Genomic DNA, 19,623 nt, shown 5'->3' on the forward strand with positions numbered 1-19,623 from the left:
CTATTACAGTGAAAAAAAATGAGTTCTTTAAAATCTAAAGCTTAAGCTATTGTTAAAACAGATATGAGTGGTGGCACTGACTGTGCAAATGGGCAAGGCATCCAACCTGACACAGAAGCTGGCAGGCAGGCAACTGCTCTTCTATTACAGTGAAAAAAAATGATTTCTTTAAAATCTAAAGCTTAAGCTATTGTTAAAACAGATATGAGTGGTGGCACTGACTGTGCAAATGGGCAAGGCATCCAACCTGACAGAGAAGCTGGCAGGCAGGCAACTGCTCTTCTATTACAGTGAAAACAAATTATTTATTTAAAATCTAAAGCTTAACCAATTGTTAAAACAGATATGAGTGGTGGCACTGACTGTGCAAATGGGCAAGGCATCCAACCTGACACAGAAGCTGGCAGGCAGGCAACTGCTCTTCTATTACAGTGAAAAAAAATTATTTATTTAAAATCTAAAGCTTAACCAATTGTTAAAACAGATATGAGTGGTGGCACTGACTGTGCAAATGGGCAAGGCATCCAACCTGACACAGAAGCTGGCAGGCAGGCAACTGCTCTTCTATTACAGTGAAAACAAATTATTTATTTTAAATCTAAAGCTTAACCAATTGTTAAAACAGATATGAGTGGTGGCACTGGGCAAGTAGGCACAGTATCCAATGTGAACCTCACACAGAAGCTGGCAGGCAGGCACCTGCAATTACATTACACAGGAAAAAAAATAAAAAAGCAGCCTGATGTTATAGCCCTAAAAAGGGCTTTTTGGGGTGCTGTCCTTACAGCAGAGATCAGATGAGTCCTTCAGGATTGTAGTGGACACTGAATACCCTAGCCTAGCTATCAATTTCCCTATCTAATCAGCAGCAGCTAAACTTTCCCTCCTCTCACTAAGCATGCTGCTTCAGAATGAATCGAAAATGGATGCTGGGAGGGAGGTTGGAGGGTGTGGAAGGGAGGGAGTGCTGCTGATTGGCTGGAATGTGTCTGCTGACCGAGAGGCACAGGGTCAAAGTTTGCCCAATGATGACGAATAGGGGGCGGATCGAACCGCCCATGTGTTCGCCCGCGGCGGCGAACGCGAACACGCTAAGTTCGCCGGGAACTGTTCGCTGGCGGACAGTTCGGTACATCACTACTGGAGATTGAATGAATATTTGCTAAAAAAAAAAAAAAAAATGTGGACATAATACAAAAAGCTATAGAAGATTATTTTAGAGAAAATAATAACTCTGAGATTTCTCTATCTACGCTTTGGTGCGCGTTTAAATGTACAATCATGGGAAGCTTTATAAAAGTGGGCACAGAGGAAAAAAAAAGAAACTTACAAAACTTGGCACAACTTTATATAGATTACGATAGGCTGGAAAAACAGAATAAAAAAAAATATTTCGATTGAAAGCAGTAAAGAATTAAAAGAAATAAAAGAGACCATTAATAATATTTTGATAAATAATTCCAACCTAGCACTGGAACGCTTAAAAAGAAACTGGTACTATAAAGGGAATAAAGCAGATAAACTACTAACAAATAGATTAAAAAAGGAAAAAATTAAAAAAATTATCTCTAAATTAAAAATAAACGGAGAAGAAGTAGTTTTGTCACCAGATAAGATCGGTAATGCATTCCAGAAGTACTACGCAGGCCTATATAATTTACCTAGGAGAAATAGTATTAACGATATCTCTCAATTTTTTACTCAACTTAAACTTCCATGTATAACAGAAGCTCAATTGAAAGCATTAAATGAACCTATCCTACAAAACGAAGTAGAAATTGCAATTAAAAAATTAAAAACAAAAAAAGCACCAGGACCAGACGGGTTCAGTAACTGTTTTTATAGAACCTTTAAGGGAAATATTATAGATCCACTTACTAAATTATTTAATGACTTCATGAAACATGGAAATATTCCCAATGAACTGTTAAAGGCCCATATAGTCCCAATTCTAAAGCCTGGGAAAAATCCGGAACTGGTAATAAATTATAGACCTATTTCACTACTTAACAGTGATATTAAAATATATTCCTCTGTACTAGCAGATAGGATCTCTATTATAATACCAAATATTATTCATCAGGACCAAGTGGGGTTTATATCCAGTAGATCCCCAATTTCTAATATTAGAAGATTGATAGATGTGGCAGATCTGGCAACTAGAAGGAATATACCCCTCCTTGCCCTGTCATTAGATGCCGAAAAGGCCTTTGACAGGGTAAGGTGGGATTTTCTGGAGAAAGCCCTACTTGTGTTTGGAATTCAAGGTAATATCACTAGGGCTATTATGGCCTTATATACAGTTCCAACGGCTAGGGTAGTGGGAAGTGGTTTCTTTTCAGAATGGTTCCAGTTGACAAATGGAACAAGACAGGGCTGTCCCCTGTCCCCACTTTTGTACTTGATTAGCCTTGAACCTTTAGTACACAAAATTAGAGATAATGACTCCATAAAAGGAGTAGAATTAGAGAAAGAATCATTAAAGCTTACAATGTACGCAGATGATGTGGTACTCACATTGACGAACCCCTTGAAATCCATGGAAAAAGTCATGGACTCAGGGGAATACTCATTCTATTCAGGATATAAATTAAATCTAAGTAAGTCTGCTGCACTCTCATTCAATCTCACGTTAAGTATTAAGCAAAAGCTATATGACAAATTCGGATTTGACTGCGAAAAAAACACCATGGAAGTTTTGGGCATAGAAATCACTAATGAACAGAATAGCATGATGGAACAAAATTTTCTAAGGCTAATGAAAGACACAGCAAAAACCTTGAATAATTGGAAGGGAATTGAAGTATCATGGTGGGGAAGAATAAATATGATAAAATTTTATATATATCCAAAGTGGTTTTATCTCTTCCGCATGCTACCTCTGTATTGTTCAGAAAGCTGGTTATCCTAGGCACAATCAATCATTAATAAATTTATCTGGGGCCAAAAACGTCCAAGATTAAGTCGTAATCATTCAAAGTTAAAGATAAAATCGGGTTGGTTGGGAATTCCACAATTAAATCAAACATGGAGAGTGTGTAATATAGCACAAGCAATAATAACCCAATCCGATTTAGCTAAAGAACAAATCTGGTTTAAAATGGAACAGAGCTTACTTAATGATGAAATAAAGGAGGATATATACTCCCTTTTCTGGAAGACAGACCTTAGAAACAATCCCCGACAGGGACATACTTCTAAGGGTCTGATTCTAAATAATATAATATCTATATGGAATAAACTAAGAAAATATCTAGATTTACAAGATAAATTGATTACTAGTATTGATTTTGGACAGCTGCAAAAAATATTATTGATCTTAATATTCAGAGTTGGATTAAGGCAGGGATTAATAAAATAAATAACATAATAGAATATGGTATGATAAAAGATTTTAATGCTCTAACAGATGAATACAAGTTGCAGTCTAAAGAGATATTTACATACATGAGAATAAAGGGGTATCTTAAAGAGCATTTACCCAAAAACTATTCAGATAAACAATTAATACTGGAACAACTACTAAAAAATCATACCACTATTAAGAAATTAGTCTCAAAGTGTTTTAAGTTAATTGAAAGTGACCCGGAAGAAATTATTTGTTTGGTAATAACAAAATGGGAAAAGGAGTTAGATAACAACATAAGTTATGAAGACTGGAGGAAAGCATTAAATTTGATCACAAATAATGTACATTGCTTGAACCTAGTGGAACTTCAATATAAAATCATGAATAGGTGGTATTTAACGCCAGATAGACTAGCTAAAATGTATTCTGATGCCTCTGACAAATGTTGGCGCTGCGGGGCACATAAGGCAGGAATGTTACATATATGGTGGGAATGTGGACTAATAAAAAGGTATTGGTATATGATAGCTATGAATATTGACACATTGATAGGAATTAATATTGATATGAAGCCAGAGGTTCTCCTGCTACAACTACATATGTCTCAGAATTTTGACCAATTCGCTGCTTTGATAATTCATATATTGCTAGCAGCTAAAATATTAATTGCTAGAAAATGGAAAACTAGGGAAATTCCAGTCTGGGAGGAAGTAAAATCACATGTAATTTACCAGTTAAAAATGGAGATAGGGATAGTTAACCCCTTCAGGACGGAGTCAATAGTGCACGTTCTGATCAAAACAAAATGTAAACAAAAACTGGAATTTGCGCTATATGTCTGTTCAACCGTAGTTCCCCTCTTTCAAATTATATGCACCCACACTTATTATATATCATTTTGTTCAGGAGAAACAGGGCTTTAATCTATCATTAACTATTCATATATGGAACATAATTTATTATGAATAAAATAAAAAAAAGGTGAGAAAATAAGATTTTTTTTTTAAATTTTTATTTCCGTCTGCCATTTTAGCTGTGAATGTCATAATACTGTTAGGTTTTACTGCAAAAAAAATGTGCATATTTGTAATCAGCGATGTCTCACGAGTACAACAGTACCCCCCATTAACAGGTTTTATGGTGTTTTGGAAAGTTACAGGGTCAAATATAGAACGTTCCATTTTCAAATTGAAATTTTCCAGATTAGTAATGTTACCTTTGAGACGGTGTGGTAGCCCAGGAAAGAGAATTACCCCCATAATGGCATACCATTTGAAAAATTAGACAAGCCAAGGTATTGAAAGTGGGGTATGTTTAGTCTTTTTTAGTAGCCACTTAGTCACAAACACTGGCCAAAATTAGCGTTAATTTTTGTTTTTGTGTGAAAAAAGCAAAAAACTAATATTTGGCCAGTGTTTGTGACTAAGTGGCTACTAAGAAAGACTGGACATACCCCACTTGCAATACCTCGGGTTGTCTACTTTTGCAAATGGTATGCCATCATGGGGGTAATTCTCATTCCTGGGCTACCATACGCTCTCAAAGGCAACATAACCAATCTGGCAAATTTCAATGTGAAAAAAATGAAATGCAAGCCTTATATGTGACTCTCTAACTTTCCAAAACACCATAAAACCTGTACATGGGGGGTACTGTTATTCTCGGGAGACTTCACTAAACACAAATATTAGTGTTTTAAAACCGTAAAACATATTACAACAATAATATAGACCATAAAAGTGCCGTTCGCTTGTAAAAAATGTGAAAAACGTCACTTTTACTTAAAATATCATTGTTGTAATACAATTTACCAGTTTGAAACACTAATATTTGAGTTCAGTGAAGTCTCCCGAGTAAAACAGTACCCCCTATGTACAGGTTTTATGGTATCTTGGAGAGTTACAGGGTCAAATATAGTGCTTGCAAATTAAATTCTCTGCACTTTCTCCCTGTGTTGTCAGGCATGTCAATCAAATTTTAATTAATCAAATCACATAATTACGTTAAAAGATTATTTAAATATACACGTAGAATTTTAATATATATGCATTTATAGGTATTTAAATTCTACGTGTATACTAATGTAATCTTTTCTGTAATTATATGTATTTATCTATATATATATATTTGCGGTTATTTGTATTTTATACAATGATAGATATATATAGAATGTCATTCTAAGGGTATTTTGTTACCGATATATATATATTAATAACAAAATACAGTTAGAATGAAATTACATATGCATATATAATTTATATTAAATTTTGTTTCAATATTTTATTTATTTATTTTATTATTTTATTTATTTATTATTTTAATTATACGTATTTATATATAATATATATATGTACATCTATTATATATATAATATATATACATATTATATATATGTAACGTCATTCTAAGTGTATTTTAATATTAATTTATATACTTATATTAATATTAAAATACACGTTGCATGACGTTACATATATATAATATGTATATATATTATATATGTAATATATATACATATTATATATATATTAAAATATATTTAATTTATTTTTAAACATGTCTATTTTATTTTTTTTACACCTCCTACCAGCAGGGGGACTGTCTGATATTTCAAACAGTCCCCCTGCTGGCAGATCCATAGCCAGCTATAGGGGGCCATGTGATCGCTCTTTGAGAGCGATCACATGGCCCCCGGGGGCCTCATTTGCCGGAGGGGGGCTGCCTGGGCTCTCAGGCAGCCCCCCAGAAGAGGATCGCGGCGGAGGTGAGTAGTTGCTGGCTCCTGGGGGCTTAAACCGTTACGGCGTTCCATGCCGCCGCAACGGCTTTAAAGCCCATTTAAAGCGCGACGGCATGGAACGCTTTAACGGCGTTAAGGGGTTAAAGAACCAAACACAATGAAAAACTGGCTTGGTATTATACAGCAAAATTCATTTATACATCAAAAAAAAAAAAAAAAAAAAGGGGGAAGGAAAAAGAAAAGGAAGCCGAGAATATATTTATAAACCCTGCTTACATTTGATATAAGGATATCTTACTGTCTAAATAGGAATATAAAAATATTAATAGAAATCTATTCTGACTCCTGTGAGCTCTTAGCCGGAAATATTGTTAAATGTATTGTCTGTTGGTTATTTTTATACTTGAATTATGTAATACATACTGTATTATTGTAAAGTGGTATGTATTTGGTGTTGTCTTTGTCTTTTTATAATAAGAAAAGAATAAAATATTAAATATGAAAAAAAAAAAAAAAATGTTTAATCCATTGATAAAGCCTAAATTGGTGAAATGCGTTTGGATATTGTACTGCTTTTAAATTACTGTTAATAAATAGATTTTGGTCATTTTATTCTTTTGTACCATTATCTTTTATTTTCTTTTTTATTTGATTTATTATTTATTTTAAACTACCTGGCTTTTTACCCGATTATCTCCTATACTCCAAAGAATCCTTAGGTGGGGATTATACCACCCGTACCTGTATCTTAGAGCAATTAGCCTGCCCTATACATTGTGAGTGTATTTTATTATATTTTATATACCTGCATTATTTTACTGAGAGCACTATTGCTGTTTTATTAGCTTCTCCCTGAGATCCTGTTACCATCTTAAGAACCATTTCAAGATTGCTCACCACATATCCCAGAGGCAGGGATTATACCGCTGTATGCCTACTACACTAGAGCTAGTATAAATGTGAGTGGATCTACTATATTTAAATACTTTTTATCCACTTTTGAAACATACTGCACCATCACTGTTTTTTGTTTTATCTCCACCCCTGGCAGTCTGTCACTACACCGAAGAGGATACTCACCGCATATCCCATAAGCGGGGATCATACCGCTGCAAGCTATTCATACCAGAGCTGGATTAAGCTCTACAAAAAGTGAGTATTATCTCTCCTATTTTATTTGGATACCTTTTGGATCACCCTTTATCAATATTATCTTCATCATTCATCGCTGTCACGTCTAAACATTTGTTATGAAGGAACACAACTGCAGATTTCGTATAGTTTGAATATTTATTATAAAAAGTAAAAGGTATTGACTTTAATTCCAATTTACAGGTACTGTAGCTTTAAGTAATAAACGATAACTGAAGTCCACAATTATAGGCACTGTAGCTTTAAGTAGTAAACGATAACTGAAGTCCACAATTATAGGCACTGTAGCTTTAAGTAGTAAACGATAACTGAAGTCCACAATTATATGCACTGTAGCTTTAAGTAGTAAACGATAACTGAATCAGATAGAGTCCTTTAGAAGTAGTAATTAATTAGGTGATAAGAAGTTACATTAGCTGTTCCATAGACTTTAACTGAAGTAAGATAGATGCAGCTAACTGAGACAAAGTATGAGTTGAAGTTAGCTGTAACGGGTTTGTTTTAACGAAGGACTTTGGAGACAGGAAATAACAGCTTTGAGATGCAACGCTTATCACAGAGGTTTTACTTAGCTTCCGGCACATAGAACACTGGTTCCCGAGATCTCCTCAGAGGCGGTTTATCCTGAATGGTGAGAGTTCAGCTTTAGTCGTGGATGAGGAAAGGTGAAGGGAACTTGAAGTCTTCCAGTCCGGTCCGGTAACAGAGGGCTTTCACAACGATGTTGCAGCCGGTTCGTGAGTACGGAACGTAGTTCAATAATCCAGCGTCGATCAGCTGGTGCGGTCAGATTAAATAGGGAGACCGTGTCATAAAGAGGTGTGGCTAAGCTCCGTGGAACCAGGAAGTAAGAGGATATCATAATTAAGGCATGACAATCGCCCTCCTCCATATATCTGCAAGGAGCAATACTCTACAACTTCAGAGACCAACATAGGACCAAAGTTCCATTATACTGGACTCTATTTCAATATTATTACCTTAACCAGGACTTTTAATTCCATTTACTTTGCACACCGGCGCAGTCCCATCCCTTTGTTTGCCTTTCTCATTTATTTCAAGGACACGTGAGGGAGTCCTTGTTTGGGATTGCTGCCCTTTGTACCTCTTTCTGATATATTAGTGCTGACTCTATTCTCTGTTTTTACTACCACGGGAGTAGTCTGGTTGAAGCCTGGTTGCTGGAGACCGACTGTCTCCCCTTTAGCTGCACAGCTCTGCTGCTGGAGACCGACTGTCTCCCCTTTAGATGCACAGCTCTGTTGCTGGAGACTGACTGTCTCGCCTTTAGATGCATAGCTCTGCTGCCGGAGGGGGAGACGGACTGTCTCCCCTTTGGCTAAACAGCCCGGTCGTTGGGGGGCAGGACCGACCATCCCTACCCCTTGTGTGGTAAGTGCAGAGACCACGGTCCCATCTGCACAGTTGTGGGGCTTACTGTCTCCCCCTGGTACTCTAAGCTGTCACTGGGGAGAGGGGGTAACAGGCTCCTCTCCTGATAGAACACACTGCCGCTGGGGAAAGGAGACTGGGCTCTCTATTCCCTGCTGGACACTCTGCCGCTGGGGAGCGGAGACTGGGCTCCCAATTCCCGGCACATCACTCGGCCGCTGGGGAGAGGAGATTGGGCTCTCTATTCCCTGCTGGACACTCTGCCGCTGGGGAATGGAGACTGGGCTCCCAATTCCCAAAAAATCACGCTGCTGCTGGAGGGCAGGAACAACTACCTCTGCCCCCTGTAACTCAGCCTGCCGGTGGGGAGGGAGGACGCTGCTCTCCTCTCCCTGTATTTCACACTGCCTTCCCGGCATACCACTCTGCTGCTGGAGGGCAGGAACAACTACCTATGCCCCCTGTAACTCAGCCTGCCGCTGGGGAGGGAGGACGCTGTTCTCCTCTCCCTGCACTTCACACTGCCTTTCCGGCATACCACTCTACTGCTGGAGGGCAGGAACAACTACCTCTGCCCCCTGTAACTCAGCCTGCCACTGGGAGGGAGGATGCTGCTCTCCTCTCCTTGCACTTCACACTGCCGCTGGGGAATGGAGAGATGGAGAGATGAATTGGGCTCCCAATTCCAGGCATATCACACTGCCACAGGGGAATGGTGACTGGGCTCTCAATTCCCTGCAGGACCAGTGGAGAGACCTCGGTCCCATCTCTACCAGTAATACTCTCCCAGTAATACTCTGCAATATCTGCCCAGCTGAATGGGTCTGGATCTGGGTCTCCGCTTCCCTGCTGGGCCTTCTCACTGGAGTGGAACAGATTTTGGTAGCCCTGCTCCAGCTCCATCTCTCGGGTCACTAGGTGGCCCAGGTCTTGCTCAATCTCATGAGTGTTGTCCCAGTCATACCTGCTCTCCCTCCACTCAAAGAGATCACTGAACCGGGCTTGTGTTGGGCTCCCAAACTCGGGTTCTGAAAACGACTACCATAACAAGCCAGGACCATGAAACTCCTCTCCCCCTGGCTTGTCATGCTCGGCTGTCCAGGGCAGGTACTGTGAGCCATACCACCAGAGCGCCTGGTAGGCATCACCTAGGCACATCTCCTGCCATACTAGGTGTTCCAATTTCCTCACCCATTCCTCCAGGGGCTGCTCTCCCAGTAAGGGCATCCGCAGGGCTACTCGCTTCTGCAACCGCTGGTCTTCCTTGGGGAATCTCTTGTCCCGCTGGTACTCCACAATACCCAGTGCCTGGTACCAGAGGCCTTTGCGGACTGCATCTCGGTCATCCATGACACCCTCATCATACTCCACTGCTGGTTCCATCCTGGTGCCGTCAGGGTCGCTGTACTGAGACATGCATTGCCCACAAATTGTAAAATCCAAAGAAATGGTGTCTGCTGTAGCTGTCCTTCTGGCTGTAGGAACGATCCCGCCGCTTGCCACCAATTGTAACGTACCATTTCAGCAGACAAGGGGTTAAAATCCATTTAGGAGATATTCCCCTTTCAGATATAAAGGCAGCTACTGTAGAACACCAAACTCCCGAATTGAATACATGTGAATGTACCAAACTCCCAAACTGCATTCAAGGTAATAAGGTAGCACTCCAAACTCCCGAACCGAAACCTCACGAATAGCTGCTAGCAGACTAACAGGAAAAGCTCCCAAGCGGATTACACTCCTGGCAATCAGTCTTTCATATGTCTTTCGGTATACGATTGACTCCATGGGATGGCTATCTGGGTTAAGTCCATGCGTACGTTACAAACTCCCGAATGGACCGGTGTTCGTATGTCTTGACGAAAACGACGGACAATCGGTAGTTACAGCGGTGTTCGGTAGATAAAGTGTCCATTTATAGTTCCATAGAATCCTTGCCGAACACCTCTGGTCTTTCGCATGTTTAAAATGGCCGCCGCCTCATGGTCGGCATACGAACGACGACCACCCTGAATACAGTTAGAATGGAGAGGTGTCTGCGGTTAACCACAACGTTCTAATTGGGGCCAAGAGGTTAACCAGCAGCACACTTCTCTCCTGGGTGGCCATCCGTTCGGTAGTTTCAATCGGTATTTCCTGAAACAAACTAACAGGGGCATACGGACAGGCAAATAAACGAAAAAGGGGCAAACACACGAACCAGCAATCTTAGTCTATACAGATGGATATGTCACACTCTCCCTTAATGGATTGGCCTAAGCTAAAGCTTTACTTTTTAACTGATTCATTAGGTAACCAATTTTAGCTCTGTCTGTGGGAAAAGATCCCGGTGAGGCCTCAAAATGATACTCCATTTGGTTAAGAAATCCCTGGCATTCTTGAATATTACCATCAAAATGCAGGGGAGGAGTTAGGGAGATAGTAAGTGCCTTGTGTACTATAGGTGGAGGTACATAAGGTGGAGGTGATGCCGCAGGTTGCAGGTGCGCTGTTCGGATAAGAAGCGTACTGAAGGCCTGGGCAAATTGATCCATGCGGTGATCATTATCCTCCAGTTTCCTTTAACAAGCAGCTATGTGCTAACACAATTCTACAGGATCTATGGCCATGTCATAATGTTAGGATTACAGTATGATCCAGCACGTAAAATTGTGTAACACAGAGGACTGATAGGTAATGTATATCGGACCTTAGAATGGCCAGATTAACGTACCAAAAAATAGTCAAGAATAGTCGAGGTCAAGGGATACCGAAAGAGACACAACGATAAGGAAAAGCCAAGAGTCATGGATGCCAGAAAACAGGGAAGTCATTAAATCACATATTCATACCAACACATATTCATACACTCTGTAACAAACCCCTACCATGTTGCCTGGGAACCTCTACCCTTTGTTTGTTTTTTGCCCTCATCCACATTACCTGTACCTAAGAACAAAGACTGTGTATGGCCCTTTAACTGTTTTGTGCCCTGTAACAAAACTGGAGATTGGGCACAAATATGACTATTGTCCATATTTTTTTATGATTCCCTTTGTTTGTTGCACTGTTCCCTATGTGTTTCATCTGTTAGTTCAGCTGGATAGACTACCAGACAAACTGTGGAGTTACTGGGTGGCCACCATTTCATGTATCAGAGGCACATGGTGAGAACAATGGATGAAGCACATGGTGAGAACAATGGATTTAACAGTAATTATTTTTCATATTGCCTGTATGTGTTCTGCGGAATCTGCATTAAACCGTATCTTCCAAACTACTGAACGGATCTGGGAATTTTGGATATGTGGTTCACCCAGATCCCCCGGTTCCGAGGATATATTTGTATGGTGTTATTGCATGTTTTGGGGTCCCTGTGGTATGTTTTATAATACTGTATTTTCTTGCCTGTGATAATTGAGTTAGTCTATTGTGTTGAGATAATTGTATCGCAGGCAGAGGGGAGGATTTCTGATGTAATGAATGGGAGTGTTAGCTGTGGTGTAATGTGTTGATTGGTTGTTCTTCAAAACCCTGTGGGCAGTACTATGTTTGTAGAATGTGAATAAAAGAGGCTGTATGTGCCAGTACAGTCAGTTCTACTTTACCCTTCAAAACGTAGCTTTGTCTCGTTATTGTAAGGGAACCTGCTCAGCTAATCACTAGCTCTTTTAAGAGCTCTACCTCTCTATCTACTTGGGTCCAGCTGATAGAAAGAAGGCTACTCCATTACTGCACAGCATCTTGCCGGGAAACAGGACATCTCCAATGGCTGATACCCCCTCTCCACTGGGGTAGCCATTATACACTACTACCTTAGACAGTTGAATATAGTCTATCTGCAGTCTTTGAAACTGGTAAAGTAGCCTTGGTGTGTGCTTACTTGGTGTTTTAACAGCCTGTCCTGGATTGTTTCTAGCACAAATCATGCAAGCTTGGGTGTGTTTAGCTGCTACAACAGTAAATCTGGATGCTTCCCAATTAGTGTTTCCTATGCTGTTCATGTGCATGTTGGATAGATGTGCAGGTCCATGGGCAATCTCGGCCATCATGAGGTACAACACTCATGGCAGACACAGTCTTTTACCTTTCATCCACATTCTGTCATCATGTCATCATGAGGTTCTGCATCTTGTTTCCTCCAGAGATCATGCTCTTGCTTGCCTGTCTTTGTAAGCACAGCAGTATATTGTAGGCAATGGCGTCATCTGTAAGAACAACCTGCAGGAAGGTATTACCTGTAGAAGGATGTACTTGGATCGCTGCTTGCTTGGCAGCTTTGTCTGCTTTGTGGTTTCCTCTTGTAATTTCATCTGTGATCTACACAGGTGCTGCCACCTTGATGATGCCTACTTGAGTGGGTAGAAGGATAGTGTGATGGACACCTCCACTGACGGATGCTCCTAGCGCTGCTCAAGGACCATCAGCACTGCACTTGACACCATAGGCACCACAGACACCACAATCCACCGTAGCTTGGTTGGGATCTCCCCGTCTCCTTCCCACCCTGGGCTCCAGCCTCTGGATCCAGGAGCGTGTGGGAAGGATCTCTCCTCCAAGAGAGTATAGCTGGGTCTCTCCTCCAAAAGAGTATAGCTTGGGTTCCCCTCCAAGAGAGTATAGCTGGGGCTTGCCTCCAGGAGAGTATAGCTGAAGAGAGAGAGCTCTTACAAGAACTAGCAGTGATATAGCTGGTATAGCTGTTCCCTACAACAATAGACAAGGCTACAGGTTGAGGGTAAGAAGATCTGGTTTATTGAATGCAAGGGGCATTTCTTTTATACAGTTTTCCCCACAAGGTTACCACCCACGTGGACCTTGTTGGGCATCGAAAACATAAACTCAACAACCAATCATTTACAGCCACACAGTTAAACACTCCCATTCATTACTGTAAATTCCTCCCCTCTGCTTGGGAGATAGTTGAGTTAATTGCTGCATCAACTCAATTATCTCCAAGCGAAAAATACACTTTTTACACATTTTTCATAACATTAAAATTAAACATCCAATTCCCATAAACAACATATTAAAAAATCATGCAAATCGGTTCAGGGGTTCGGGAGATAGATGGAAGTCACATTTGACCAACTGCAAGCATGGCTTTCCTGCCCAAATTAATTCCACAGATTTAGGCTGTGCGGCCGGTCTATTCATAATAGTTAAAATACTGTTAAAGGGACACTATAGTCACCTGAACATGGTGTATAGAACATGCCCCTACAGCCTCATTGCTCAATCCTCTGCCATTTAGGAGTTAAATCCCTTTGTTTATGAACCCTAGTCACACCACCCTGCATGTGACTTGCACAGCCTTCCAGAAACACTTCCTGTAAAGAGAGCCCTATTTAGGCTTTCTTTATTGCAAGTTCTGTTTAATAAAGATTTTCTCATCCCCTGCTATGTTCATAGCTTGCTAGACCCTGCAAGAGCCTCCTGTATGTGATTAAATCAATTTAGAGATTGAGATACAATTATTTAAGGTAAATTACATCTGTTTGAAAGTTAACCCAGTTTTTTTTTTTCATGCAGGCTCTGTCAATCATAGCCAGGGGAGGCATGGCTAGGGCTGCATAAACAGAAACAAAGTGATTTAACTCCTAAATGACAGTGAATTGAGCAGTGAAATTGCAGGGGAATGATCTATACACTAAAACTGCTTTATTTAGCTAAAGTAATTTAGGTTACTATAGTGTTCCTTTAAAATGCACGAACGGGGGCCGTTCGTGCTAAACAGGCAATATTAATGTGGCCATCACCTTCTCCTGGAACTCATGTCGCTGTTTGGGAGAGACACCGGTTGTCTCCTCTCCCTGTAACTCAAGCTGCCGCTGGGGATCCGGGCCGGCTGCCCAGCATCCCTGTAGGGCCGATAGAGAGACCCATCTGCCCACCTGCCATCTGTGGGTCTTCCCAGGACCAGTCTATGAGGTCTCTTACCTCTGGGGCTGGTTGGGAAATCCTCTGGGCTGAGGGATGGTGGTTAAGCTAGGTTGAACAGTTGATGGTAATCCTGTTTTAGCTCCCATTCGATCGTGACCAGGTGGGTGATATCTGGTTCCAGGTCAGTAGCATCAGGGAGCTCCAGTGCATCCAACCGCCATTCCCTGATGTCCCAATACCGGGACTCCTCGGTGCTCCCAAAGTCACTGTCCTTCTCCAATGCCTCCAATAACAGACCAGGGCCGTCGTAGTTACTGCCCTCTGGCCTCTCGCCCTCAGCCATCCACTGACTATTTGCTTCAAATAAAATCAAGATGGCCACCAGCCATGTGTTCTTGTGTAACCTGACTACACTAACAATAGACATCAGCAGAGTTACTTTAGATTATAAATTGCATCAGGAATTTTGGTGGAGATATATCCTAAAAGTTAACCCCCAAATGACAATCACTCGAAGTGCAGCGGACAATCACTCTTTGTGAACAAAGAGGAGAATAGCCGTAGATGTATTTTAGAAAAAGGTAAATAAAACGGCAGATGGCTGCAAATGCATATTGAAAGGTACATAGGCCGTGTGAAAGGTTAATCCAGCAGCAATATTGACAGGCACAGAGGCCTAGGAATAATAACAATGTGTTTAGCTGGCAATTCAATATTCCTTGATTTCCAAGTACATCCAGAGGGTAATGACTTTACCCAGTTTAATGGTATCTACCTCAAAGGGATGAAGGGCTATTTGGGACCCATACATATCCATGTAATCCCTCATAGGGATAGGAAATTAGGGAGGTATTTACTAAACAGCTAAAATATTAAAATTAAGGAAATAACTTTAAGTATTATCTTTCAGCTGTTAAGTAGATAACTCCCTTATTTCCTATACTTACACAGGGTTGCCATATTTCCTACATAAGGGAGCTAATATTTTTGTTATGTAAATTGTAACTGAGTGAAGATCCTTGGACAATGAAGCTCCAGGCATCGTGTTAATTAGAACAGAAGAGACTCTTGCCGATGGTTATTTCCTAGAGGAATCTCTGCCAGCACTAACCGTAGTTCCTCTGTGGACCTGCTCTGGTGTATATTTTTGTTCAATCCATTCTTATAAAATAGGATATCTGGAGCAGCAGAATCTTTGGGCGAGATGAATGTTTGAGTCAACGTGTTGAATTACTCCTGGATACCATTACTGTTTAGTTTCTTCTTTCCATCTTAAGATCTGATTTGAGCAACAAGTAGTCATTAGGTAAGCCAACGTTTTATCCTTCCTTTAATAATGTTTATTTTTTATTTCACTGTTAGGTTCCAACTCACAATGCTCACTCTGAATTTCTACCAGTTCATTAAAAAATAGTTTTTTGTCTTTGTCTCCCTCCTTTGTATAAATGTTTCTCCTGCTTGTTGTACAGGTTTTCATGATTTTACACTTTTTATTAACACACTTCTGTTTCTGCTCAGAAATCTGATTGATAGCAACACCAACTGTCCAACTTTCTAACAATGGATGGTTATCAATATGTCTATAAATATATAATGTCAAATATCTATATCTGTATCTGTATTTTAAACTTGTTTCTAGACTTTTACTTACCTGACACATTTTGTTGTGTACAAAAAGCAGATGCTTGATGTTCAATATACAGCAATATACGTTGACCTCTCAACATTTCAAACTGAGAAGCAATAAATGGCTTATTTCGAATGTTCTAAAGCCGGAATGGGATATTGTACAAATGTCATTTTTAAACAGGGGTATTAGAGCCTCTTTAGCATGCCTGCTATTGGCTCATTTCCCTCTCAGACTCAGTCTATTTATTGCTAAATACATCAATAAATGTACAATCACAGATGTCTCACCCACATGTCATACATTAATTGCTAAACGAATGCAGAGCCTCCCACCAGTGGCACGACTCTACCCATATTGTACAATATGAAGGGTAAGCAGTGCTTCTGCAATCCATTGGGATGGTTTGGATTCTATGGTTGATTTCTAAATCTATGAAATTAAATAGGTGATATCAAACAGACTACAAAACATACACACATAACAATAAAATAATGATCTCTACACATTCTGCTCAGTTTTACCACCATTTATGTTTCTGTTCAAAATGAAGTTTAAATCACCCGTAAAAATCTGGGAAAGAGAGACTGATGAAGATCTAACACACAATTATCACAGTGTGACAATGTTGGTTTGGTGAATTGATTACTAAAAGTGTCTTGCATTAGAAGGGCACCTCTGTTTAAGGGTTTATCTCTTTCCTTTTTTCCTGCCATAAAATTAGCAATTTCCTTGATTCAAAACTTAGCGAAGAAAACATTTAATATGATTAGTAATGTGTTAAGAAACTGTCTTCTATCAATAAAATACATTAGTCTTGTTCTAAATGACTTTATTTAACTGTGTTAGGGCTATAGATCATGATGCCAGGAAGGTTACTTGTATTATTTTTTTTATTAATTGTATCTGCAGACTAAAATGGGTAAGTTGAATTGGACCACAGTAGATTGCTTTATCCTTTTGGGGATAACCGATGCTCCTCAGCTACAGACTCTCCTTTTTATCACATTCCTCATCTTCTATATTTTTAGTTTTGTGGGGAACCTCAGCATTGTTACAGTGGTGATTACAGATCGGAGTCTTCATATACCTATGTACTTCTTTTTGGGCAACCTCTCCTTTTTGGACTTCTTCTATTCATCAACCACTGTTCCAAAGATGCTGGCCGGCTTATTGATGGACGACAAGGTGATTTCCTTTCAAGGCTGTATGGCCCAGCTTCACATCTTTCACTTTTTGGGAAGCACCGAAGCCACGCTCCTCACAGCCATGTCCTATGATCGATACCTAGCTATTTGTATCCCACTACGATACCATGCCCTTATGGCAAGAACTGCTTGCATCCAACTGGCTACGGTTTGCTGGCTCATTGGTTATATATATTCTTTGACTCACACAATTTTAACCTCCATGTTACCATTTTGTAAGATGAATAAGGTCACTCATTTCTATTGTGATATTAAACCTCTTCTAAAACTGGCCTGTACAGACACAAGTCTCAATGAAAGTTTGGTGTCAATTCTCACTGGCTTTGTTGCTCTTTGTACTTTTGTTTTGATTATTATATCTTATGTTTTTATTGGCAGCCATATTTTAAAGCTCAGCTCTTCTCAAAGTCGACAAAAAGCCATCTCCACTTGTAGTTCTCACTTAACTGTTGTCTTTTTATATTTTGGAACTGCCTTTTGCACTTATCTCCGACCTGCAACCCAAGACTCCTTGGAGCAAGACAGAATGACTGCAGTGCTGTTCACAGTTATCACTCCAGCTTTAAATCCTCTTATTTATGCAATGAGAAACAAAGATGTCAAGGTTGCCCTTCGGAAGCTAAATTTTAAAGATTTTTTTTAAGAAAATGGTAGCACAGCTATACCTACAACTATGGGTATTATCATTCATTTATTATTTTATTTTTTTGGTCATAAAGTTTTTATTGATTTTTCACAAAGAAAGAACTGCATCACATGTGTGCATACTTAAATACAATTGAAAGGTGTAGACATCAAATGCATAATGGTACAATAATATTAGTCATAATGTTAAAATTTCACATGTTTGACCATTTCGAAATATACAATAATTTCCCATGAGTAACAAGGGCATGCATCCTGCAATGAGGAACAAAAAAAAAAACATAAGGGAGGGAAGAGGGACCAGAAAATAAATTGGGAGGGATAGGGGAAGATTTAATCCCAACCACATTCTTCTGTGTGGCCTGAGAGTTGATCTATGGTCATTTGGTCATGTGCGTGGGAAGTGTGACTGTGCCTGCTATGATATCGCTTGTTCATGCCCCTATGCGTTTGGGTAACGTCGCCCCTATGCGTTTGGGTAACGTCAGACCCACATCACCCGTTCCCTGTCTCCCACATGGGTGGCCCCTCGTTGCGGCGCGTCTCGTCACTGGGCTTGTTGTCTTGTCTATGTGGGCCTCATAGTATTCCACCCAACGGCTCCATGCACTTTCAAAAGGTTTAGATTTTGCTGGGCTGCTTAGCGACATCTGCTCATATACCTAGTAGATCTGTATTTTTTGTAGGAGCTGAAGGGTAGAAGGGCATGTTGTTGTTTTCCCATTAACCGCTATCAAATTCCTAGCAGCTAGTATAATAAATGCAGTGATCTGTTTGAGTTTTTGTGTAAACGTGGTGGGAAGAGAAGGAACAAGCAAGTAGTCAAAGTCACACGCTCATCCATGACGTCCAGAGTCTCGATCATGTCCCTTACTGTATCCCACAAAGGTTTGATAACTGGGCATTTCCACCAAATGTGGGTCATCGTGTCTGTCATCTTTTTGCAGTGCCAACATGTGTCTGGCACCGTGGGAAAAATCCTGTGAAGTCTGCTGGGTGTGTGATCAGGGCCACCATCAGGGGGTGACAACCATAACGGGCCCCACGTGTAGCATACGCTGATGGGGCCCAACGGGTGGCCCACTCACTTAGGGCCACCCGATGGGCCCTGTATCTTCAGGGGCCCGGTCAGCGCTGCGGCCGTGCAATAGTGCGACCGGGCCCCTCTAAAAAAATCTCAGCTGCAAAGTACTGCTGGGAGGAAGTGGCCGTCACTTCCTCCCAGCTCCCTCCCCTCAGCGCCGCACGGGAGGTAAGAAATGCAGGCCACTAGAGCCACGCAAATTCCCATCAACTATAGCCTTCCACCTGCAAAAAAAGGTAAGAAAAATGTGCTGTATTTGTGTATGTCAGACTGTATGTATGTCTGTGTGTATGTCAGAATGTCTGTCTGTATGTCAGTATGTCTGTGTGTATGTCAGAATGTCTGTATGTATGTCAGTATGTCTGTGTGTATGACAGTATGTCTGTGTGTAAGTCAGAATGTCTGTCTGTATGTCAGTATGTCTGTGTGTATGTCAGATTGTCTGTATGTATGTCAGTATGTATGTGTGTATGTCAGTATGTCTGTATGTATGTCAGTATGTCTGTGTGTATGTCAGAATGTCTGTATGTATGTCAGTATGTCAGTATGTATGTATGTATGTCA

General features: G+C 40.4%; 1 protein-coding gene across 1 annotated transcript; it reads left to right on the plus strand.

The window, feature by feature from the left end:
• The first annotated feature begins 17,040 nt into the window (after positions 1–17,040).
• LOC134582727 (olfactory receptor 12D1-like) lies at positions 17,041–17,973 on the plus strand. The gene has a single exon (XM_063439370.1). It carries the CDS (start codon positions 17,041–17,043, stop codon positions 17,971–17,973), a length of 933 nt encoding a protein of 310 aa, XP_063295440.1.
• Positions 17,974–19,623: the final 1,650 nt, after the last annotated feature.

The sequence above is a fragment of the Pelobates fuscus genome, chromosome 13, assembly GCF_036172605.1.
Source record: "Pelobates fuscus isolate aPelFus1 chromosome 13, aPelFus1.pri, whole genome shotgun sequence".
NCBI classification, from domain to species: Eukaryota; Metazoa; Chordata; class Amphibia; order Anura; family Pelobatidae; genus Pelobates; species Pelobates fuscus.

Coding starts and splice junctions, on each gene's coding strand:
- LOC134582727 (XM_063439370.1), top strand. CDS start 17,041: ATGGGTAAGTTGAATTGGACCACAGTAGATTGCTTTATCCTTTTGGGG.